A 25,130-nucleotide genomic window follows, 5' to 3' on the forward strand; every position below is an offset into this window, starting at 1 on the left:
TTTTTGGAGCTGGAAAAATGAGCTTTTATTAGACTCCATGCTGCTTTTTTCATGTCTTTGAGCTATAACCGTGGCAAGAAATGTTTTGAGTCACAGCCTTAGGCAATAAATAATAGATGCTCTGGGAAAAAAAAGGATAAGAAGGGGGCAAGCAAGAAGTGATTCTCCTCACAGTATTCTCTCAGATGCTGTTAACCAAACAAGATGGGCCATAACCATGTTAATTGTATGTGCCTCTGCTGGTGAAAAAAGCAAAGTACAGCAGAAACATCAAGGAAGCCAGCAGAGTCTCATCCCAGAGCGTGCGCTGCTGACTTATCAGCTTTTAAATTGCTGACAAATGACAAGCTCCTGTAATGATCCAGTTCAGAGAGTACCTTGCTGGAGAAACACAGGGATCCTCCTGGCAGGGTCATTTCTGGGGGTCATTAATCACTGATTTGATATTCAAAGCTGATGGCAAAGTCAAAGCAGGTCAGCATGCTAATGGTCATCAGCAGTGGCAACGACCAATTTCCACAGAATTATTGTCAGTGCAAGCAGCAATAAGCAGCTCAGGAAAGGCAATCTTTTATTTTTAAATGGAAGCCAATATGGGGCGGGCTGTATGTGCAAAATGAACCCCTGCCTGACAGGAGGCAGATTTGCTTCTAATTGGGAGAGGAGAGATGCAGCTGTAACTCCAGGGGCAAGCAGCATTTCCCAGCTGAGACCATCTGCTGTCATTTTGGACTGAGAAATTAAACAAGGTAATGCTTCTGGTTAGCGTGAGGGAGCTGGTGCTCATTGTGGGTGAGCGTGGTGGGGGATGAGTCTATCCTCTGGGCTGGAGAGCAGTCCTTCCACTGCTTACACCAGCAACGATCCTGGCCAGTGTCCTGGGTGGCCCAGTTTAAAGGTGGAAAATAAAAGCAGTGAGCTCTTGAAGTTGTTGCTTGGCCCTTGTCTGGGAGCATGCTGTCCAGGAAGACTACAAAATGTCCTTTTGTATCAGAACCACTGCTTTCTGGCAGCCCTAAAGATGCCCCAGGAACAACTAAGGCAGGCTCATTTTTTTTTTATTTTATTTTTTTTCTTTTTTCCTAGACCCATGTGGTGGTACAGAGGTACCATCTGGTGCCCAAAGGGCAAGGTTTGCTTTTTTTTTTTTCCAGTTTGCTGTGGACTCTCTTGTTTGTGTCCAGTAATTTCTAGCTCTGTTAAAGCAGCTCAGGCAGTTTTCCATGAAAATGAGTTTAAAAACATGTTGATATTTAATTTTATTTTTTTTAAAACACCTGGATTTATCTCAAGTGTTTTTATTCAATGGAAAATTGAAATGAGAGAAAACTGAAGTGAGAGCACTGATGTTCCCCCATGAGAGCCTGAAGCAGTGCTTCCCTGTTATGGCTCAAAGCAGTGAGTGGGCTCTTCAGTCTGCACTCGTGGGTCAGGGGCTGCTATGCTGCTGGCTATGCAAAATCAGAACCAAAAGACTGCTCGTGTCCTCTACATCTCCCTGTCTAACTCCATCCTGTTATCTCAGCCATTTTTCTCCTGGAAAGCAGAATTCCAGCATCACATTAGGGATTAATTCTTACTCTGAATTATTGATCTCGGGTATGTGAATCTGAGACACATCTTGAAATTATTTCTGTACAAAAGTGTATGTGGTGTGAGAAGAATGCCTCTGGAAACGGAGAGAACAGGACAAGTGCTGCTTGCTCATGCTGACCTTTGCCAAAGGCAGGTTTCCATCTGGGGATGAGGCAGGAGCTTCATCGCTCTCTGCTGCTCTGCTCCTGTGCTCGAGTGGCCTTTGGCTGCTGCAAGTTTTACTGAGATGGTCACACATGTACTAGGAATTGGACTTGAGACTGGCAATTAATTTCACATAATACCTTTGTTGTCCCTGCCTTGGACCAGATTTGAACTGGTGACCTGGAGATGAAAGTCACCATAGTCCCTTAATAGTCCCCGGAGGCAGGCTGTGCTAAAAGCCACCGCCAGCCTCTTTTCCTGCCTCCCTCAAGTTTAACCCTCTCCCCACCTCCTCCAGATCTCCTTTGCCTGCTGGGCATGATGGGGATAAAAGGAAGAGCAATGGGCTGTCTGTGAAGCCTTTTAACCCCTCAGGATGGCCTGGGGTGAGCTGCGTGAGTCCCGGGAGTCCTCTGGTTGCCTGAGCCTCCATGTGTCTGAGGGGATTGCATCAGCTAGAGATGTATTTGCTGGAATAGACATGGGACTTGATCAAGCCTGTAGCTGGAATCTATTTGAGGAGCGTGAGGCCCTCTCTGGTTCCTCCCAGTGTCAGGTAATATATATTATTCATCTGATTCTTATCCAGTCTTCAGCCTGCACTCGTAGTGCCCTGCTTTGGCCCATGGTGGCAATGGCTGTGGTCTGGTGAAGACTAAGAAGTGATGCGTGTGCTCTGGCAGCAGCAGGAGGCAGTGAGCAGTGAGGTCTGGGCTGCAGAAAACTCCCTCCCTGCAACGTGAAGGATTTTATGGGCTCTAATAAATTAAACCTCGTGTGCTCACTCTGAAATGCAGTAGTAATGAGCCAGCCTGAATTCTGAATTTGAAGATAACAGGAGAGAAGCACGGAGTAACACGCTCACTTTCAGAAGTCACAGGACCATCTGACAGTACAGGTGGTATGAAATGTAGGAGCCTGGCTGTCCCGGGTGGTGGGATGAGCTTCAGTCTCCTGCTCCTTTCCACAACATACCCAAATATTCTCTCCCAATAAACCTCCCTCTGATTTTTTTGTAAGTTGTCTTTGAGGAGTTCCTCAGAAAACAAGGCATATCGTCGTTAGCCAAGCGTTCTCCATGTGAAAGAACACAGCTCCATGGAAAAAAAGGTCTGGAAATCAGGTGAGCACTGAAAACTCCACGTGTCCCACTGCTCTCCAGAGCCGTGGCACTCCCCTGAGGCGGGCAGGCTGCCAAATTAGTGACATGAGCTCGTTAGGGGGAACACGTTCCTGCAGGCCCCATGCTGGGAGTGTGCGAGCAGGCGGGAGGCTGAACGCTTGCCGTGACCCCCCAGCAGCACCCAGCTGACATGGGAACAGGGAAGGCGCCCATTCCCTACCAAATTCTTCCCCCTCCTCTTTCCCAGACATCCTAAGGACCTTACAGAGCCTCTTAGGAGCGTGTGGGCTCCTGGCCCTGGTGAAGCAGAAGCTGCCTGCAGGCAGAGCAACCCCCACTTGGACAGCTCGATGAAGACATCACTCGTCAGGCATCAGCCCTCTGCAGGTAACAAATCTCTTGCCCCTGCTCCGCAGGAATGTCTGCAGTCAGTGCTTGCACCTGAGGCTGTCGTCCTACAAAGCCCTCCCTCCCCACACACACGTGCTGCTTTGGGGATCTGGCCCTGTGTGGAGCCCCAGCCTGGTACCTCCCCGCTGTCAGCGGTGAGGAATGTCAGTGCAGGGCCAAAGGGAGAGGACGGGAACAAACCTCCCCTGCCAGGCTGTGAGGGTTGGCAGGCTTCAGTCCCACCCCTGGTTCATTGGTCCCTGTCCTCCCTGAGCTGCTCGACCCCGCAAACTCTTCTCCCACCCATCCTGCTCCACTGAGTCCCAGTTCCTACCCTTTCCATCTCTGCCACCATACCATAATAGTATCAACAACAAGGAACGCTTTGGCCTTGTGTTTTTTAATCCCCCCTGGGGGTCACAAAGTGGGCTGGAAGAGTGAGAAAGGATTTATGTGAACGTGAGGGACGTTAGTTCAGGAGGTTGGGCCCAGTCAGTGAGTTAGTGTCCCTTGGTGTCCTGCCACCAGGAGGTGATGAGATGACAACTCGGTCATCCTGCTGTCAGACAGGAGAAAAATGAAGGCGTGTTCAGCTGCAGGAGTGAGGGCTGGCTGTCCTACAAGGGGCTGTGCCTTCCCTACCTTGTGTTATAGTAGGAGATGGGACTGGCTGTGAAGGCTGGCTGAGCTGTTTGGGGGGTTAGGTCCATGTCCAGAGAATTTGGGGTAGTCTGCTCCACCCAGAGATGGGTCATGTTCCCTCATGTAACAAAAATGCAATAATACAGAATATATTTTGCCTTAGAAATTGTATTGCGATAGGTGGTGTGACCCACGTGCTAAGCTTTCTGTCTCTCAGTAGTTTATTCACTTTGTGTTATCAACAAAGGAATAAAAAATTGCTTTTGATCGCTCTCTGCCTAGTGCACTGTGCTGTGCATGGGTAATCTCCCATTCCCACATTATCCTATTGCTGGATTTCAGGTGGGCTCTGCACCCTACTTCTCTACCCAAATATGACTCCAGAAAATTGAGAGTGGGGTTCAGGCTGGGAGAGATTATATCAGTTGGTAAGATTTTAAAGGAAAGAATAATTCCCTCTTCCAGGCAAGGGGAGATCCAGCCACGTTGCAGTGCGGGTCTTTGAAGCACGGTGATGGATTTTTGTTAGTGAGAGAAGCTTCTCCTTGCAACAACAGGAAATATTTCCGCAGCCCTTGCCATGTGTCCCAAAGTATGAAATGCCTCTAGCACATGGGGAGGGTGCTGGAAATAGCAGCATGCAGATCTTCCTGAGAGGGGGAAATAAGTGGACACATGGTAGGCACCAGGCGAGAGGCAGTGATGGAGCCCTTCCAGGGAAAACAATCCTTCGTTAGGGGTCACAGAGCAAACACAGATGTCTTGAATTTTAAGTAGCCAGAGGAAGCAGAGCTGAGCCATCGTGTAGGATGCAGGAGAGGTTTTGCTTTGTGGGCAGCCCCATTGGGATGCTGGCTGCAGCATGGGGCAGTGGTGCCTGTCTTGGGAAGGAGCTCTGGGGACGGCAAGGCATCCCTGCCTGGGACTGGCCGCTTGTCACGGCGCCTCAGCTGTCCAGGCTGGCTTTGTCCTGCAGCCTGGGAGCTTTCTGCTCTGTGGTTGCCTCCCCATTCACTGCCACAGTGAATGTTTGTGATTTTGGCTGGAGCTTTTGATAGACAGGGAGACTCTGGCATGGGGGAAAAAAATCAACTTGGCCAAAAGCAAGTCTCATGTATTTATTGGACAGAAGAATTAAGCCTTGATCTGCCATATGCTCCTGGACAATCCCATCTATGCTCACAGCCTTAGAGAGGAAAAAGGACTAAAGTAAATGAAATTCAGTGTGAGTGAGAACTGGGGGCAAGTGCTGAGGAGGGAGCAGATAGGAAATGTCCTTCCCAGGCAAACTTACATCCTATCAGGCTAGCCTCTGCCATGGCATGAATTGCTTATGAGTGACTTAGATAAAAATAAAAGGAAGGCAAGACCCCACAATGATTTAATAATGAAGTCACTGTTTAATTCCTTCTGGGTGAGCAGTCAGGGAGCAGCACTGTGATGGGGTGTATAAGAAAATGGTGGTAGTTCTCCTCCCTCCTGTACTGGCTGCCCAGCATTGTCACCAGCTCTCAATTCACATTGCTTGCATCCTTTGTAGTGACTGAAAAAGAAAGGAAAATGAAACTTAAAAAAATAATATATCTCTATATTATGTATATATCTATATAAAGGTGAGAGATAATATAAAGGTATTGTCCTTTTGTTAAGCGTGCACTTGGAGAGCTCTCAGGAAGGTTTCTTTCTGAAGCTGAGATTGACTGAATTTCTGGAAAGGGAACAGGGATCAGGGCTGCAAAGAGAAATGCTGTGCAACGAGATGTGGAGCAGCTCAGCTCACTGCAATGAAGAGGGACCTGGATGCTGACCTCACTCAGGCTGCAGGCAGTTGCAGGAGGAATAAAAAGTAAATCTGGGCTTATTGCCATGAATAATATGATGTCTTTACATCCTGACCTAATTGTATTAATTCTTCATGGCAAATATCATATGGAAGTGGCTGATTAGTACCTAGCAATGAGACTGGTATTGGCCATCTGGTGCTCCTGGCTCGGAGGAAAAAAAAAAAAAAAAGGATGAAATAAAACTGAAAAACATTATAAGAGTCTTTCAAATAATGAATTAGCCAGATTCATTAAATTCCAGTTCAAATTTGTCTCTACTGCCACTCGTTTATGGGCAGGACATAAGGCAGTTGCATGACTGTATCTAGGAGGAAAGTGGCCCCTCCAAGCTGAACACGTGCAGTGAATTAGGGTTATTTTGCAAGTAAGAGACTCCACGAGAAACAATGGAGTCAGCTCTGTCTTATCTGACTTACTGTCTGTTTGCCTTTGTTCTGGGTTAATACCCCACCTTCAGTTCCGGAGACTCCTTATCCTGGGAGTGCAGCTCATTTACAGGTGAGATTAATTAGTCAACAGCTCTTCCATCTGTGAATTAAAGCAGGCAGGGAAACTGAGGTACAGGGATCTTTCGTATGTCTTACCTGAGCCTGGCCTGGCAAGGCGGTTGTGTAAATCCTTCCCTTTAAACCTTTCACATCTGGCAGCTCAGAGACAAAAATCTGCCTGTGGTTTTGCTTTGTATTTCCCCCCTTAGTCCTAGGAAAAGGTGATGCCTGAGAATGGCAGTCTATTGAAATGAGGAATTCTTCAGCTTCTCTTGGGGTTTGACAGCAAAGATCTTGCACGAGGTCTACAGAGACTGAGGGTCCTCTTCTGAGGCAGGCAAATTTGATTTCAAATGTTAGGATATTGGGACTTCTGCTGAATAAATTTTTTCTTATTGTTGGAAGAAGCCAGGAAGAGACCAGTTTGGTTTGGAAAACAGGGTGGAAGGCTTGATCTGAGTACAAGAGAGCTCCAGAGGGATGACAAAGTGGCTGGGTTCTCTGGATGGGTGGGGAGAGCAGTCAGGAAACCCGGATTTGAGTCAGTGGCTTCCCTCAGTGTGAGGGTTGGCCAGAGGTGACCTGAGTTGTTCATCAGCCAGATGTCCTTGCTGGACTGGCCGCTTGTGAAAGACCTGGGTGTGCCTGAAGTGCTCTGCAGGGCCTCCTCTTGGAAGGTTTTGGACAAAAAAAAAGATTTAATTTTAAAGTTTTATTTTTGATTACCAGTCTCTTTTCTGTGCTGCACCTGTGTATGCTGAAAACACGTGTGGTGGTGGCAAATTTGTTTGGCTGGTAGGCCACTGGAATGGGCAATGGAAATGTGATGAGGTCCACTTGACTGAGGCTGTAGAGACCGGGTCTGTATGCTTGCGGGATTCTCCCCAGAGTATGGCTAATCCCATGCTAAATTTCTGAAGTCAAGAAATTTTGAAGGCAGCATTGAGGATGGCCAAAAAGTGGTGGATAAACCTTACAAGCGATTGAATTTGTAATTACCCAGGGAGAGGTCAGAGCTTCGCTAGCACACTCTATGCTGCCCAATGTACAGCGAAGTACTGCGAAGTGTTTTTGACTGGTCAGACCCCGCATGCCCTGTGTTTGGGATGCTCCGACACCTGTGCAGTGTCTGCAAACTCAGTGCCCGTTGTGATGCTGCTTCTTCAGCGAGGTGAAGCTCAGCACATAACATTGTCTTTCTGATGTTCCTCCATGCTGCTTGTTTCCTCTCCTCTGCCTCTTAGCTTTTTGCTGCTCCTCTGCTTCAGCACAGGGTCCTCGATGGGCTCTGTTCCTTAGAGGGTTTCCTGCCCTGGTGTGCTGACCCATGGCAAGCTGTTCCATTGGGCACAGAGATCCTCTTCCAAATCTGTATCTCCAGCTGTGTCCCCAGCTTTGTCCTCTTCCCATATTTCCCAATTCCCCCTCTCTTACCCAACCATACCTCTTCACATTTCTCCTGTTGTACTCCAATCTCCTTTCCTGTCTCCTTTTTGCATCTCCTCACGCCTTCCTCTTTGTGTCACTACCCCTCACATATCCCTCTGCCAATCTTGTCCATGCAGCTGCTGCCTTCACCTAATTACACCTGAACATCAGTGCCTCGTCCTCCCTGAGTGGCTGCAGTTTTGGGGTGCCACGGGCTGCATGGATGCTGTGGGCACAGAGCACAAAGGTGCATCTGCTCTCTGGGGGAGAGCAGCACAGAAATGAGCAGGAGAGCCTTGCTCTTGAGTAGGAGGAGTTGAGTGTCCTTGTCTTTATGCCTGGTTTACTACGTGCCTAATAAACTCTGGGTTTGCTTTTAATTTAAGCCTGCTTTTTCTTTTCCCCCTAATAATTAATGATCAACAACATAACCCAGCCTGGTTGCTCGACAGAGCAGCGCTGCGCTATAACCATGGCCTTCTGAGCAGGCTCCTTATTAAGTGTGCTTGCTGGGTAAACAAATAGGGGGGAGCCTGCTGTGGAGTAATATATTGCCCAAACACTCCAGAATTGCCAAAGGATGTGTGTTCAGAGCCACAAGAGCCATTTGTTGCTGGCCTTACTGACAGATACTCCTGATTGTCCGTGCCTTTCTCTGAAGGAGGAGAGGTGGGAGAGCAGCAAGGGTTTTCCTTTCTTCTTTGGGTTTCAAAATAAGCGAGCTGTAGATATTTATGGTTATTACAAGAAGCTCCAGGTTTGTGGTGATGAAGGGGTAGCCAGGTTCCCAAGACATAGCCAGCACCTTGCATTTCCCATTTCAGTGCTGGAGGAATCAATTTGATGATGAAGGATGAAGGCTTAGGAGCTGTCAAGGCTGGGACCATGTCCCCAGTGTTGCTTCACCTTGCCTGGATGGACTCTTTCCCTGGGTTTTACTTCATTTAGGATTATAACATTGCCCTTTGGTTTCTTACTGTAGATATTAAGCCGGCTTGGGGGAAGTATTTTATGGCTGCGGTTGCGCTGGTGACCCATGCGTGCCTCTTCTTGGGCTGCAGGATTTGTTCTCCCTGTAGGATTTGTTCTCCTGAGGCCATGGGGCAGCCCTGGCAATCTTGCTGCTCAGTGCTGAGAGGCGGCTGTCGGGCTGCGAGCAGCTGGAGTGGGCCTTTCCCGTCTTTCACTTGAAGAAGCAAGCAGCCATCGCACATTGCCCACTTCTGATTGCTCACAAAATCTGTCTGTGTTTTGAACCAGTGACCTCCAGGTCAAAGGCTCTGTGCCCTTCTTGGTCCCCAGAGAATAAAGCCTATGGATGTCTGCAAACCACAGGTACAGCCTTGCTGAGGGCTGGCTTTCAGTGGCTGCTTGCTTTTGGAGCCAAGCAAGCAGCTCCTGAGTGCCACCTTATTGTCATACGTTGGCTTTTATACTAGATTTTCATGTTTTAAAACTAACAAAGTGGGAAAAAGAAAGCCACGCACCTCACAATGCTCCAGCTCCTTCATCCTTCAACTTTCCAAATTGTCAGGGCTTGGCCAAAGCTCTACTTGGTGGTGGATCTGATCAGCCCACCATCTCCTGGAGCCCTTCTCGGATATCATCTCACTAAATGTGTGCCACCAGCCTTCCCGGCCTCCTGCCAACCCGTTGGACAGCTTTATATGTCAGCTTGTGAATTTATGTTCTGGGGAAGCATCCTTGACAACATGGGCACAGCAGGATGCTCTGATGGGGCCAAACTTGTATATTATGCTTTTTTTTTTTTCTTTTTTTCTTTTGGATAGGTGACACGATGTAATGAGCAGTTAGGTGTTATCTCTGCACTGCTTTTTCTGTGACCATCCCCACTAAGGGCAGACTTTTTTGTTCTGGGATCAGTTTTCTGGAGAAGTGGCTCTCCCTCTATTTCTCTTTATGGGGTCCTGATGTCCATTATTAATCTAAAATAAAGGGCTTGAACAAATGCTTTCACCAGATGATTATGGGAAACCTAAAACGTACTGAGCACTGATTCATCAGGGCAAGATAAGATGTGATCCTTTTATGACTGTGGTATGTGGATGACTGATTGCTTTATGAAGATCATGTGATTAATATGAAAGGTAAATTATAATTAATAATGACATTCCATGGGGTGGGAAGGGAGAATTCAGCCAGATGCCTTTCCCACCCCATCCCCATCTGAAACAACACATCTGTGGCAATAGAGCAATAGTGTTAAAAGTATGCCCAGCATGGCACAGTGAGTCTCTCTCTCACACACACACCAAAAAAATAATAATAAAAAAAGAATAAATAAATATATAAAAAGCAAACCACCCACAGGCTTCCATTGACTAAAAATTTGGGAGAAAGATAATCAGCAAGTGACATCAGCTGCAGCTGACAGCACCGTGCAAATATGTATAATTATGCAAGCAATTTGCTTAGCATTGATGGTATCGGCTATGAGGTAAAAACATCCTGGTGCACTGTGGGAAGGTCCATGCAAATCACAACGGGGCCCGTGCTCGCTAACTTGATTTAAAGCTTCACTGAACTGCGGGTAGTCCCTGCAACTGCTTGGCCTCTGGGAATTAGCATGGTTTCTGCTACCTGCATTTTCCATGCATTTGCTACAGCTGTGACCATGACAGGCTAACTCCCACTTCCAAGGATCAGCAGCCTATGCAAATACATGCTTGTATTTATTTGCTTAAAAAAAAAAAAAAAAAACCAACTTGAACCCCCCATACCTTCCCTAATATATGTTTATTCATTTGTTCCTGTGTTAGCAGGACCCAAATGTATTGTTTTCAAAATATTCTTGCCTCTCTCCAGCAGTTTTACTGCTACCAAATATGTTCTGTGCCCCAGCTCAGCAGTAGGTAGTTATTTAAAACAATACATTTCTCTTATGTGCAGCGCCTTCTCAGAGGTCTTGGCTTGTTCAGGCTTTAACTAGAATTTTGCATGCAAATTTAATGTGTCATTGCGGCGTACTTAGGAATAATTGATATAAAAGGGTTACTTGTAAATTAGAACTAGGGACAGATTTGTGAACTCAACCCCAACAGTGTTTTTCCTTGAAATGCTGGAGCTGATGACAGGTTTGACGTGAGAGTGTCAAGTGACATTTACTAGCCAGGAGTATTTATATTTTGGATGTGTGTGGTTGGAGTTTTTTTTTTTTTTCCCCTCCCTTTTTTCTGTTCCCAAATTTTGCAGCTGTGCTTTGATTTACACAAAGCGGACAAAGTTGTGAGTTTACAGCATTCCAGTTCCTTCCCTCGTTAGGAACCCAGAAAGGCAACTCCAGCAGTCCCTGGGGAAGGGGGCTGCAACACGCTGCATACAATACGAAGGCAGCTGAACCTATCTCATGAAATCTTGGCCAAAATACGGAGAATATGGAAATACCTGGTATGGCAAAAGGCTTTTCTCTGTTAAACATGTCAAAGAAGGTTGTAAATACTTAGGGAGTGCAAAAATCAAGTTCTTTCACTAGCTGACTCCTGACTGCACTACCCTTCTGAAAGCACAATGTAAAAAATTCAGGGGTGGGGGTGGAAATTGGGAAGCTGCAAATTCTCTCTTAAGAGCTTGGAGCAGATCGAAGCCTCTTGTTTCAGGATGCAAACTGGCTTGTTACAGAGGATTTGGAGAAAAAACTCCCTTGGAACAGCTGGAGCTGATCCCCATCGGAGTTAAGATGCAAAGCCAGATGGTCAGGTCTCGTTTGATAATTGTATCTTATTTTTATTATTATTATTTAAATGAAAACACGCTTTTGTTTGTGGGGAAAGAAGAATTGTTACCAGCTCTGCTGTGAATAAACATAATGAAAAAGTAGTTTTTGTATTTTGAGAAGTTCATTGCTTAAGAGTGACTCTCATATCACTGGCATATCAAACAAGGAACTGATCAAGAAGGGAAGGAGTCAGCTCTTTTTTGGCTTGCAGGGTCCAGCAGAAATACAGAGAAAAATAGTTGGTAGTTGATATATCGACCTGTTTTCATTATAACTTCAGTGTTTCTTTCATCTGAAAGAGAAGATATGATACGTCTTGATTAAATGAAATGTCATCCGAGTGTTGAATTAATTACGTGGAACGTGGGCAAGGAGTTGGTATCGTATTAATTTGGCTGCTCTGGAGAAAACATCAATAGGCTGTTTGCGAATGATAACTTCGTACTCATCTTCCACAAAGGGATCTCACAGCTCTTGGCCAACAATGATGTATTAAGCTTGGTAGAGGCAGCAAAGTATTAAAATCTCTCTTTTGTAAGGGACAGAATAGCACTAAGAAAGCTTATTTAAGGCTTTTCCTCTGCAGTTTAAAGGCAATGGGAGTTTGATACACAGAGTTATGTAGGACTGACCCCTAAACAAGCCATTAAAGCTTTTCTGTTGCCTCTGTGCTACTAACTGGGTTGTGCAGGACTGGCAGAAGACCTGCTAAGAGCAGACCAGGTTTCCATGTTTTTTAGTGCTGGAGTTTTTAAATGAGTTCGAAGTTGTGTCCCTGCTGGTGGCTCATTAAGAGCCAGCCACAGCTGGGCTTTGGCAAAGATCAAGATCATTTTACAAGCCCAGGTTGATTCACAAGTGAGTTGTCACATAATGTTCTCTGGGGAAAGTCAATTATAACTCGGTAGGTTTTGATATGAAAATGCTTTTGGCAGATATGTTCTTTTTAATATGCTCACACATGCTAAAGCAATACCGAAGGTGAGGTGACAGGAAAGGTGAACTCAAGTCGGTGTCTGTTTGAGCAGGGTCGTGTTTTGTTTGAGCTGTGCTCAAAGCAAATTTGAGGCTGTCCCCTGGACTCACCACCTCATTTAATGGGTCATTTAGGGCTTGAGATGGGGCTGACTCTGAGACCCAGAACTTTGTAAAAGTGCTCGAAACCTGCCTTTTTGAAAGACCCCATGGGCAGAGATACGATGATTGATCTCCCCGCGACATTGCAGCCCTGATTTGGGTTTTACTAGGGGCAAGGCAGGATAATGGTGCAGGTTCACTGCCTGCTCAACCCTTCACCTTCTCGTAAAGATGGCTAGGGCAGATTCTGTTATGAGTCTAAGCACAGAGCCCTCCCCAGCCAGGTAGCGCATATAAATAGCAGGAATCATTACTGGCAATCGTTGCGTGAGATTTTATAGCGCAGACGTAGTTTTATGGTTATTTATTTTTATGGTTCATTGGATCAAGGCCCCCATTTACTTCATAGCTCTCCAATGTCAACAATTATCAGGCAGCTGCTAATTGGGGCTGGATCAGAATCAGCAGCCTATCGCTGATAATCTCCATGGGTGACATTTCTGACACCGCTGAAATTGATGGCAACAAGCCCAATGGTGCTGAGAAAGCCAGAAAGTTATCCCGTTCCCCCACGTCCATCTTGAATGACAGGTCTGCAGGACTTGGAACCAATCTTGATTTTGGTCCTGATAAAAGCTAATGAAGCGTGGAGGAACATCATTAAGTCATAAGCAGTTCTTGCATTAGTGGCTGGATGCAAGGAGGGGGATCAGTGTTTTTTTTTGTGTGTGTGTTAGTGGTTATATAACTGAGTAAAGCAGTGTTCTGGAGAACTTGGCCCTTGGATGATGAGGAGAGACAAAGAATAAAGGAGAAAGGAAGAATAACGGCATAATCATAAGAAATGGGGGGAAAATATGAAAGTTTTTGGCAATTTTCATAAATTTCATATTCCTAAAAAAGCATCAAGAAGTTGAAAACAAGCTGTAGACTTGGTCATACTTTGCCTGAAAAAAAAAAAAAAAAAAAGGAAAAAGACATCAGACACAACTTTTGACCTCAAATTAATTTGCAGGCTTTAAATTCCATTTTTCTGTATATTTCCCATGGGACAAAATATCCAAAATGGTGCTACAGGCCCATCCTTGTAGTGGCAGCACCAGACACGTGCCAACGTCACCCTCGCTGTCCCCGCTGCCACCTGTTTGCTTGTCACCCCGTGACAGCTGCAGCGTGGGAGGGCAGGGGCTTGCATCTCCTGCAGGCTCGGGTGGCACATCCCGGCAGTGCCTCTGAGCTCTGCAAACAATTGACATATGTGCACCGGGAAGGGTTTAAAAATGTGCATTTGATGGATTATTTATATATATTTTTTTAGGATATGAGGCTCTTGTTTTGTGGTGGTTTTCTATCTTAGAAACCACTAAATCTATTGCAATCTGCTTGTGCGCTGTGAGGGGAGGTTGCAAACTCCACAGAACTGCTTCTCACAGCCCTATATTTCACCTTCCTTTTGATTGCTCTGTCATTTTAAGACGTTAGATAATTGGCCATTCTTCTCAGAATCGCTATTATATGTTATTAATAGGGTGGGGGGTGGGATTTATTGTCACAAACTCTGAAAGATTTGCCATCAGAGCACTCGCAGCTCTCGTAAAGGGCAATTCATTTAGCTGCCTCGTTTGATGGATGTAGACTGATCTCTTCCTTCTTACTTTTCTAGGTGTTTGCAATATTGGCAACCTACGTGGGTCCCCTTCGAGGCTGATGGCACCACCAGCTGGTCTCCTCTCTCGGTGATGGAGGCTGGGGTTGGTGCTGGTGGCTGGAGCCCAGCTTGGAGCTTTCCCCTCGTGTGGGTGTGCGTACGCGTCCCTACGGTCTGAGCAAGTCTGTTCCTGCTGGGGAGATCAGTGTCAAAAGTGTATTTTGTAAGAGCTGGCCGGCCTCCCGTTTCCACATTGCTAACCAAAAGCAGTTAGCTGCTTTTTTTTTTTTTTTTTTTTTTTTTTTTGAGGGACGACGACGACAACGACAACTTTGTTTTTCTGAAGCAGAGCACTGCTCTGTCTCTTCCTTAGCAGGGCGAGGAGCTGAGGGAAGGGAAGATATGCTGCAGAACCCTTGGCACAAGGAGCCCCTCAGGGAGATGAGGCAGAGGTTTGTCCGGGTAGGCTGGGCACTGAGGGACAGCATGGACATCGTGTGACTGTAGAGGTAAGGAGCTGGAAAACCCCCTGTTGGGGGATGGGGACCAGCTCCAAAAGGCTTCTGCTCCCCCAGTGCTTACAAGACAGGAGCAAGTATGGACATGTGGGATCTAGCTCCGTCTCTCCCTTTTGTCTCCGTGAAAATCGTACCTTCTCCAACCCTCCTGATGCTTAAAGCAAGGAGTTGTTTTTTTTAAATTTTTTTCCCCTGAAGTGCCTGAACACCTGAGGCTGAAAATCCTGTTCTCACCTCAGCCTCCCCTTCTTGTTCCCATAGCACTGTGCTTGCAGGCATCTCGGGGTGCCTGGAGCAGCTGGGGTCTGGATGCGGTAGCGAGGTCCCTCTGAAGGGACCATGCTGGGTCCTGCCCCTGCACTGCCCTGGTCAGGGAGCGACCTGCTGGCTAAGGCTCTTCTACAGGGAACGTGTCAGTCCCCATAAACCCAGGTAGGACTGATGGTGTCTCCTCTGGTCATCATCTTTGGGGTAAGAAGTTACTACCTTTGGCATTCATAATTTTGTCCAGTGAAAACTATCCTCTGGGGTATTCCAAACATTACTGTGAGCATTGTATGGCTGGGCATGGGGTCTTTGCACCCACCCTGCCCTTGTCAGTCTTTTCTACACTTGCTCTCCTTGCTGGGGCAGAAAGGAGGAAGGTGTGAAACTGGCTTTGTGAACCTTGAGGTAGATGTGGGCACCACGCTGGGGTGCCTGGCCTGCCTCTGTTAGCAGGAGGAAAGCAGCAAGGGATGGAGAGCGTGACTTGTTCCCCTCAGTGCATTAACCCATCCCTCTGCTTTTCAGGTTGTATGTTCTGGGGTGGGGGCGAGGGGGGACAAACAGCCAAAAGTGGCCCTCGGGGGAAACGGGACACCTGTGGTGGAAGCAGCTTTCAGATCCTAGCCATTGCCTGGTGTTTTTTTCTTCACATTTTTCTCCAGGTCTCTTTTCTGTCAAGCCCAGAAAAATGGTATTTAATCTGCAGCTTGAGTGCACAGATGGAATAAATGTATGCATACCTGCACCTTTGAATGGGGTTAGGTATTTGTCGGGGGGGCAGAAATGTTTCTGTGGGCTTGGATAAGGGTCTCGCATTTTATGCAAAGGAGGAACATAGTTTCATAGCTATCTATTACAGATGTAGCAGCTGGTCTTATTAGACTTGCTTGTATCCTGAACGAGCTGTTGCAATCAAAATGTGGCTTTATAGTCTGAAAGAGTCCAGCCTGTGGAGCACAGGAGCTGTGTGGATTGCCCACAGTGGCAACGGGTGCTGAGATAACTTCCCTGACACCCAGCTCGTGCACTTAGCAGCTGAGCAGCTGCCTCTCTCTGATTAACGCAGAGATCTCCGTCCTAAGCCAACATTGACAAACAGATATCCCGTATGGAAGGATACGAAGGTGATCTTTCCTGGAAGAAATGCTCCCGAACAGTTTTATTGACAGAGGTGGAAATAGAAATGGGAATTATTGACTCCCTGTTCAATATGTAATCAGCAGATTCACCTGCTGAAAGATACCAGTAGGGAAGTCAGTGGGTACTTTATGATATTTTAGTGGTTTGTTTCCAATATTTCTAGTCATAGCCTTTCAAATCTCAAGCTTCAAAAAATCCTTGGTTGAGTACTAACAATGCAGTCTGGTGTTCTAAGTTTCAGAGCTGTTACAAATCCTTTGAAAAATTAGAACAAGGACTTTAAATGTGCAAATCTACAGTCAGGAGCCCGGATTTAAGCATCTGGGTTTGCATACTTGGTTTTTACTACCTACAGCTTCAGAAAGTGGAAAACTACTATGTTGATCACTACTATTAATTAATCCAAGCTCTTTGGAGGCAGTTTGTTTTGTTATAAATCAGTCATTAATTTAATTCTATTTATTTCACTTTGTTATAAAACTATGCTATTTTTCTGTACGTTAACAGAGCAAAACTTTCTTTGGCACTGCTATTTTCTGAGTGCCCCACAGCTAGCAGCAGTCAGATTTGTTTATTTTTTCCATTTTAAAGTGTTTTTTTGGTTAAGTCCAATTCTTGCACAGTTTCTTTTGTCTGGCTCTAGAATTTTTAAGGTCCCATTGCTTCTGGGCACAGGGTTCAAAAGGGCTTTGGGAAGAGCAGGTTTACATCCTGAACTTTGGAGCAAGTGTTACAGGCCCCAATTTGCAAACAAGGAACCACGACGCTAATTATTTTGGTTGCTTATTTATGTCCTGATGCCGTAATCCAATTAAAATCACTGCCGTTACTTGTAGGTGGCATGCTTCCTCCTTTGGATTTCGGGAGGTGTAAACACCACCGGCAGCTTGTGTGGGAGATCCTGCTTTTGTGATGGGGAAATTCTCTTTGGAAAATTCAACTTGGAAATTCACTTCTGTATTTTTTTTTTTATTTTTTTTTTTTTCAGAGACTCTCTCAGGCCTCGAGCAGTGGAGATTTAAGATGGTAAATATTGTAAAACCTTGTAATAACTCTTATATCGTAACTCAATTTTAATGATACTGGCTGAACGAGGCCTTGAATTACCACCAACTTCTGAGCAACTTGTTAAGAGGAAGCGCACCCACATATGCTGGGACAAACACGTTAGCAAAAAATATAGTTCTGGGCTTAAAAAAAAACAACAAACACAACATCTTTCAAGCGGTTTCTTTAGAACTTGTCTTTAAATATCTGTGGGAAGTTGGCGTAATGATTTAAAGTCAGCCTGGAAAGTCGCGCACCACTTGTGGGTCCGAACAGTGAAATTAGCAGTAACGCACACGCTGGGCTACGAGACAGATATTGCCTTAATGAAAGGCACAGCAGTGACACCGCGTGAACTTCGTGTTTAGCCAGTGACGTCTGCGCTTCACGAGAGCCCAGGGGAGGCAATTAGGAGGGCTGCAGAAAGAGGGAATAATTTTACCTGTCAGGTTTATAAGTGGGCAGCTTTTCGTGTGTGTGTGTGTGCATGTGTACGCATATTTGCATGTGTGTGAAAGATCCAGAAAGTAATGAAACAGAGAGGCTTGGCGGGGACTGTCAAGCCTGTGGTTAGAGGTGGGGAAGCAGCTATTTCCAAACCCACAAGATTTATTTGTGGAGCTGGTGGGGGGTGAAGTTAGCAGACTTTAGCCTTCAGGGCTTTCATCTGCTTTAAATTCAGTTTAAAAAAAAAAAAAAAAAAGGCAAGCTAATTGTGACAGCGAGCAGGTAAGTTACCACATATGTCTTACGGATGATTTCATTGTATTTGTATTTAAAGTTCTGATTTTTTCTCTTCCTGATTTCTTAGAATGTGACTGGGGAGTGGTAGGTGGAGGAGGCTCCTAATTCAACACGTGCAGCTTGTGGGTCTCAGGTTAATTTAGGTCAGCACTGAGATATAGCACAGTACAAAGAACAGTGTAGTTCTGCCCAGAGTTAACCTGGCAAATGGGAACTTTCAGGACATAAATGATGCTAAGCTGTACAAAAAAAAAAAGCTGTACAAAAATGGTCCTTGCTCCAGGAGCTTGAAAACACCAGAAACGCAGTGCAAAGCACTCCTGCATGTGCAGGAAGATTTGGCTGAAGTCTGATCCTAGCCTTGTGGTCACCCCGGTCTTCAGCTGGTGCTAAGCCCCAGATCTTTCATCTCTGGTTTGGGGAGGTGTGGTTCTACAGTTTCATCCCCAGGGCACATAAAGCTGCTGAGGGAGAATGAGAGCACAGAGCAGCAAAATACTGGGTCCAAAGAGTCGTTTCAGCGTCAAGTTCTTAATGGTGTTCTGTTTTCTCCTAGGGATGTTTGCAGGGTGATCCTTGCCCAGGCACAACCAAGATTGTAACCTTGCCTGTGCCACCCAAGCCCCTACCCCAGGCACTGGGGATGATTTCAAAGCAGGGGCCAAACATCCCAGGAACATGGCTCTGGTGCCCTGAGACAACCAGCAGTGATGGGACCAGGTGCGGTTGTTTCCATCGCCCACCTGGGTGCCTGCTGTGCCAGCAGTTACTGGCACATAGCTGCTGGCAGCATGAAAACAAACCCATCTTCCAGCACTGCTTTCATCTAAGACACTACTGTGACTTGGAGGCAGTTATTTTTGGTGGAATATGTATGAACTAGAGCTCAAAAACTTGGCTTGAGCCAAGGGCAGAGGTGGAAGATGCCTCACTTAGCCTGAAGAATTCTTTTGACAGACACGTTGTTGCCACATGGCTTGGCTGGAAAAAAAAAAAAAAAAGTTGTACCTTTCTTGCAAATGGAAAAAGAAATCACTGAAATCCTACTGCAGGAACAGCAAGTTGTCTCTTGATCACATTTTTGGGTTTAAAACCCATTTGTAGTCCATCAACGAGGAGAAAATCCGAAGCTGATTCACACTTGTTGATGGAAAAAAAATAAATCACGTTAGATCTAAACCAATCTCCTGTGAGTCATGGCTTTTTAAAGGCCGGGGACTGATGCTGAGGCTGTTAGCAATGCTTGGTGCTTATCTGTGAGTGGTGAGGTGGTGGCGGGGAGGGGTTTTGTGGTGTCTTTCCAAAGGCCTGATCATTTGGCTGCCTAATTTGGGAAGCGGGACTATCACCGACTCGCTCTTATCACCCTTTCAGCAAGGCAGATAGCAGCCAGCACATTACTCACCGTTACCCCACGGATATCTCTTTTTCTGAGTACGTGTTATAAAAAGGGACAGCTGAAACCGTGAAGCCTCTCAGCGCTGGCTGGAGCCACCTCTGGCTGGCTGGGGACGGACTTGTCCTTGTCACCTGCCCTGGAGGATGAGCGCAGCACCTCGATGGCTCTGCCCCGTTGGCACTCAATTAACCACTTCTGGGGATTAAAGGGTGGGGAGAAGATAAGCTGTGCTGCAGACAAGTCCCCTAACTTGCCCAAAAATAATAAGGGGAACTTTATTATAGCTAGGAAATGTAAAAATTAAAAATAAATAAATAAATAAATCTGTTGCTTCCTTCTCCCTGACAGCCAGGTATGGGGAAGGGATTTAACCGCCTACTGGCACTTGCAGCTTTCTCTTCCACATAGGGTTTCAGTGCCCATGTGTGTAATTCATTCCCATTTTGCAGATGGAAAATAGAGCTGTAGAGTTCAGAGGTGCCTCCAGCTTTCTGCTGAAAATCCATCCTCCCTGAGCAGTGATGCAGTGAGGGGCGCAGCCTAGCCCACCTTGCACTAATCTGGATTCACCTCTCCATGTGTTCACACGTGCTACACTTCCGTTGGGAGCATGGGCAAGCAGTAAATCTTCCTGTTCTTGCGATAGCTTGCTGTTTTGGTGCTGGATCAAGCCTGAGATCTTGCTCTTGACTGTTCTTCCAGGATAAAAACAAGAGTTTGCAGAAGATGGGCTGAAGATTTCACTGTAGTTCTGGAGGATGCACAAAACTCCTTTCCAGCAAAGGTAAACTTCCTTTTGGTGTCACAGGGGTGGTGAGGGAAGGAAAAGGTGGGATGGGAAATGACAAAGAGGTCTTAGGGTTGCCCAGGGCTCTGGTACCTGGTACTAGGCTTGTTTATGGTGTGACAAATACAGAGAATACATTGCATAGATGCTCCTGGATCATTTTACAGCAGAATTCCTGCTTTAGCCTGCAGAGATGTTGTGGAGGTGAGAAAACCTGAAGAGCTGTGGGTAGAACAGTGAGGTTGGCTTGGCAGGGGGGGTGCAGGAGGTTGCACTTGCTCGTCATGATGCTGGACACACTGACTGCTGTTACTGGGAAGCAGCTGCTGCTTCCTTTGATCACCCTTAAATCTGTCCCGGTGCAAACTGTCCTCCTAGCAGGAATCCACTCGTTTGTGTGCACACATGTAAAGGGGAGCAGGGACAGGATGGGAGTAGTGTTCATGCACAGCAGTCAAGAAGGATCAAAGTTTGGCAGTTTTCATTGCACAAAAGGGTTAGTGATGCTGAAGTCTTTCTTGACTGATTCCAGCTGAACTCAAAACATTTAAACCTTTTTAATCCTCACTTCTGAATTACAGCTTAGACACTCAGGGTTTCGTGGCTTTTTTGGAGGTTCTCCCCTCATCCCAAGCATATAGCAAGGCACCCCTGAGTACTACACAGTGCGTGTTGCATGTTGAGCACAATGTTCATTTTGCAGGCTCTCTTTGGTTGTTTGCCTCCGTTGCTGACCGTGGTGGGAATTCATGGGAATCCTCATTAGGAAGGAAGCAAACATGAAGTGGCTGAGGATGTAAAATCTCATTTCCCTTTTTGATTTGGGGAAGTTGAACCCAATTTGCACCTCACCCCTCCAAGGAGACCCCATAACTTTCCTGTGCTGCTCTTCTGCAATCTTCCCACCTTGGCTGTTTGCTTATCTTCTCACCAAAGGCTGGAAGGTTCCTTCATGCTTCCCAGTACGTGGGCTTCAGTGACAACATATCCATAGTGGTGCTAGATATGAAGGCACTATTTCATTTTTTTGGCCTTGTTTGCATTATTTTTGGTTTGTATATTTGGGCTTGGCATAAAACCCAATGGAGAGGCTCTCATTTAGTCAAGGCCATTTCTGCATTCATTGCAGATGAGCATGGTGCTCCTGGGAGCCAGTTTTATTCCGGGCTTTGCCAGTGATTCATTTCTGGACGCTGCCTGAGTGATTCCCTGTGGGCCTCAGTTTCCTGTTCTGTAAAATGGAGATAATACCCGTTTACAGCCCAGGGCTGCTTTGAAGCCCTTACAAACTAATCTGATGTGTTTGGATGAAAGTTTCTATAAAGCAGATTAAAAAAGCATGCAGCTCTCATTCAGGGGCTTGTATGAAGTGATGGGGACTGTTGAATTCCTCCCCGGGATGAATGTGTCTGTGTCGAGCACTCAGACAATGCTGAACACTGCAGCAATATTCGTGTAACTTTTCTAAAAGCATCCACTGTTGGTGCCCATGGCAGGGCTTGCTGCTATTCATTCTTTTTGTTTATTTTATGTAAATCCTTTTTCCTTCTCATTGAAAACACAAACAAAAAAGGGGATGACCAAAAAAAAAAAAAAAAAAAGATTTTTTCCCTGTAAGCCCCATAAAATCGATTCATCCCGACGGAGTTTTTAACAGTGCCAACCCTCTGCCTGTCCATCTGATTTTAAAAAGAAACTCTCCGCTTTCTCCCGACTGTCATATTACGGGGGAAAACATGAAAGCAGAAATGAAAGAGGTGCAGAATTGTTGTCCCCTTGCTTTTCTCCCCCGGCTCCCTTTATGTGCGCCCTCCCAGCCCCCTCCACCTCCCTCCCTCCTGCTCTGCCTCAGTTCCCATTGAAATGTCAAATGCAGCAGTTGTCTGCAAGTGAAAGAGGGGCTCCCTGGTGGGAACGGGCTGCCCTTCTAACCTGGAGGCCTCGGCTCTTCTCTTCTCCCTTTTTGGTGTTTCCCATCCCACTTTCTCAGCAGATGTTGTGTGGCTGTAAAGGAATGAGTTTCTTTTCACCTGGCCATGTGAATGGGCTGGCACAGAAACTTATTCTCTCAGACTCTGGCAACAGCTTACACAGAAAGAGATTGTTTCTAAAAGTAGTCTTTTTTTTTTTTTTCTTTCTTTCCCTGTTTGTTTTTTTTTTTTTTTTTTTTTTTTCTTTTTTCTTTCTTTTTTCTTTTTTTTTAGAAGAAGATAGGGAGAAAAAAGGCGGGGAGAGAAACTGGCTGTATTTTAAGCTTCCTCCTTGGGTGCCAAAGGAACCCTTAGAGTTTTGTTGCTGCTACTTTTGTTCCTTTTATAGCTCTGATTCAAGCCGCTGGGCTTTCAGCTCCCCTTTTGTCTTAGCCCCTCTTTTCCCAAGCAGTTGACATGAGAATGGCTGCAGCAAGATGGTGGAGGTTCACCCAGGAGCATTGCCCTTGGTTTCATCCAGGGCTGCAATTTTTGACTCTCTCAGTAGCTGATTTGTGGAAGTTCGCAAGCGTGTGACATTTCACATGCTTTCTGCGGGAAAAAATATTTACTTTTAGAAGGGTTCTGCCTGAAAATATGTAACAGTGTGGTGCAAAAATGCTCAAACTCTATCCCAGTGTTGGTTTTTGTGTCACTCAAATATTTGAGATAGGAGGAGCACGTTGAAAGTGGAAGAAATAGAGGGTGGGTGAGCTTTCACACTTTGTCCCTATTTTAGCGTCCTCAAAACTTAATGTTGCTCATTGTCCCCGGTAGCCCGCTTTTTCTCCCTTCATCACAAGTTCAGGCATCTAGCGTTGGTCAACAGCAGAGAAGTTATGAAGAAGAGATGCTTGGCAACCCTGTGCAGAGGTTTTTGGCCCATGTTTTTCTGTGTTTATTTGCTCAGAGCCCAGCTCTTTCTACTCAGGCTCGGTGGATATTCAGGAGCAAACTCCATACCTGGGATCACGGATCATTTGGTCTTTTCCTGCCCCGATGAGACAAATGCACATGCTGCTGGTCCTGAAGAATGGGGTTGTCGTTTACTGATTTAATGAGTAAATAATGAGCTATTCTGAAAATACTGTAGGGATGTTTTGCCAGTGTTTCTCTCTGGGTATTTATACACATTTTAACTCCAGTTGTTTTTTTGTTGTGTGTGTGTGTGGTTTTTTAAAAATCTGAAGTTTATTTTTACAGTGGTGCTTGGAAGGCTGTAAATGATCCACAAGGAATTAACAGACAAAAGTCCCTGGCACTGCTCCACCCTATTGAAGGCAATGGCAAATCTCCCATTTACTTCAGTGGAAGTAACAAGTAAGGCCTGTGAGAGTAAAAAATTAATCATTTTTATGATCAGGATATCTTTCTAAGTCTTGGTCTTTGTACTTTATCTGACTGAGGTGTTTGGTGCTCGCGTGACAAAGAAGGGCATAAACAAATCACAAACATCTCAGGTGAAATACGGATTCATAAAAGGCAAATTCATAAATCTGAAAGCTGTGGGTAAGCCTTGCTATTCAGACAATATTTTGGAAACCTGGACTCAAGTTCTGTTAACAAAAAATGCAGTTGGTGTGTTTGAGAGGTTGACCTGACTCTCCATCGATCACGTAGTCAGCAATTGTTTGAGAGCATTTCATCTTTCCTGTTTGTAAAAAGCGCAGTTTTTGGAGATGCGGGACTGGAGGAGTTTAGAATTGAACCTTCTGCCTGGACAACTGAACATGAACAAATCCCTTGCAAAATCCAACCAGGAGGAGATGGTTCACCCCCAGCCAGAAATCCTGTGTATGCTGTGCTTGGGGTTAGAAGTTTGTAGAAGCATTTTTCTCTGTCTGTTCTGGCATGTCTGATCTGTTACTCTGTTAAATAATAGGATGGTGTAAGTAACTCAGAGGTACACTGCTTATGTAGCCTGCTCTGTCAGTGGGTTCCAAATGACTTCATGAAGGAAACAAATATCGTTATCTTACATCTCAGATGGGAACCTGAGGCTCTCTAGCAGGGCCAAATTCACAAGGATAGGGTTCAGCCCTTTCCTAAGTCTTAGTCTAGCATCTTATCCCCTGTCTTTTAAAAGCTTTATCCCTAAAATGTGTCTTGAGCTAAGGGCTCTGTATTGTAAAGTTTTCCTATTGATTCCTTCCCTGGAGTTTATGCCTTTTGGAGGAGATGGGGCATTGCTAATTGCTTCAGCTGTTCTTGACTGTTACAGGGCACTTGAGCAGAACTGTGCGGCCTGAGCATTTGTGCTTTGTAAAATAACCCCTCGGCCCTGCAGAATGGAAGGATTAACAAGTTTAGCCTTCTTGATTTGTTTTGAATTATTCTCTGCACCATACTCGTCTAGGGCACAGTGTAGCTGAAGGTAAGGCAAGGCTGTCGCTAGACTAGCTGAAGATGAGTGCCATGGAAATAAAGAGCTTTTGTCCCTCTCCAAGCAGTGACACTGACTGAAATAAAGGACATCTGGGTAGGAAATAGCAAGCTGCTTCCAGGGAGCATCCATGGTGTACCTCAGCTTGCCATGAATGCTGCCCGTGCTAGGCAACGAGCGGAGGGAGCTGCAGGCAGCCGTGAGCCAGGCCAAAAAGAGAGAAAGAGAAAAGAGTAACCCTGAGAAAAAGGGGTGCGCTCTTCCCAACCATGCTCTGGGCTGGAAGTCTTTTTATTCTTGCCTTTTGTCGCGTTTTTCCCCCTTCTTTTTCACAGCCCAGCAGTGGGTCTCAGTGCTGGGGGAGCGTTGGGTGGCCATGTCCCCCTGTCCTGCCCTGCCTGACCTTCAGGTGGGCTCAGGGCTACTCATAGCGGGGCTGCAGCGGGTCTGGAGGGTGAGCTGTCCAATTTGTCCCAACAAATTTCTCTGGGCAATATTTTGAAGAAGGCAGTGGTGGACGGAGGTGAAGTAGCTTTCCCAAGGTTATAGGAGAAGTCAGTGACAGAGGGAAGAATTAAACATGGCTTTCCTCTGCCCATCTTACCCTCATTTCTGTGCCATCTTTTTTTCCTCACTTGCTGTGGAAATGCATGAAATTGCAATTAAAATCAGAGGGTGAAAGACAACAAAAAAGGAGGTGTGTGTGGGGTGTATAAATGGCTTTGGATGATTGCTGGGGGTCACTGCCAAGCCCGTGAA

General features: G+C 45.9%; 1 protein-coding gene across 6 annotated transcripts in view; it reads left to right on the forward strand.

Annotated features, from left to right (window-relative positions):
- The window catches only part of LOC309882458 (uncharacterized protein), a 248,765-nt gene that overhangs the window by 17,880 nt on the left and 205,755 nt on the right, over positions 1-25,130 (forward strand). For 3 of the 6 annotated variants that reach the window (XR_014318290.1, XM_082769583.1, XM_082769580.1), the window contains exons 1-4: positions 14,941-15,066; positions 15,564-15,631; positions 17,030-17,067; positions 19,934-20,015. Coding sequence is in view for 5 of the 6 variants with exons in the window: in XM_082769583.1 (XP_082625709.1) it covers positions 15,590-15,631; positions 17,030-17,067; positions 19,934-20,015 (162 nt within the window). In the remaining variant the exon portion in view is untranslated. Of the gene's footprint in view, positions 1-14,131; positions 14,270-14,536; positions 14,626-14,940; positions 15,067-15,563; positions 15,632-17,029; positions 17,068-19,933; positions 20,016-25,130 lie in introns of those variants that run through there. The other 3 variants (XM_082769584.1, XM_082769581.1, XM_082769582.1) reach the window with 2 other exon arrangements.

Source organism: Aythya marila, assembly GCF_965140915.1.
Source record: "Aythya marila genome assembly, chromosome: 11".
NCBI lineage: Eukaryota > Metazoa > Chordata > Aves > Anseriformes > Anatidae > Aythya > Aythya marila.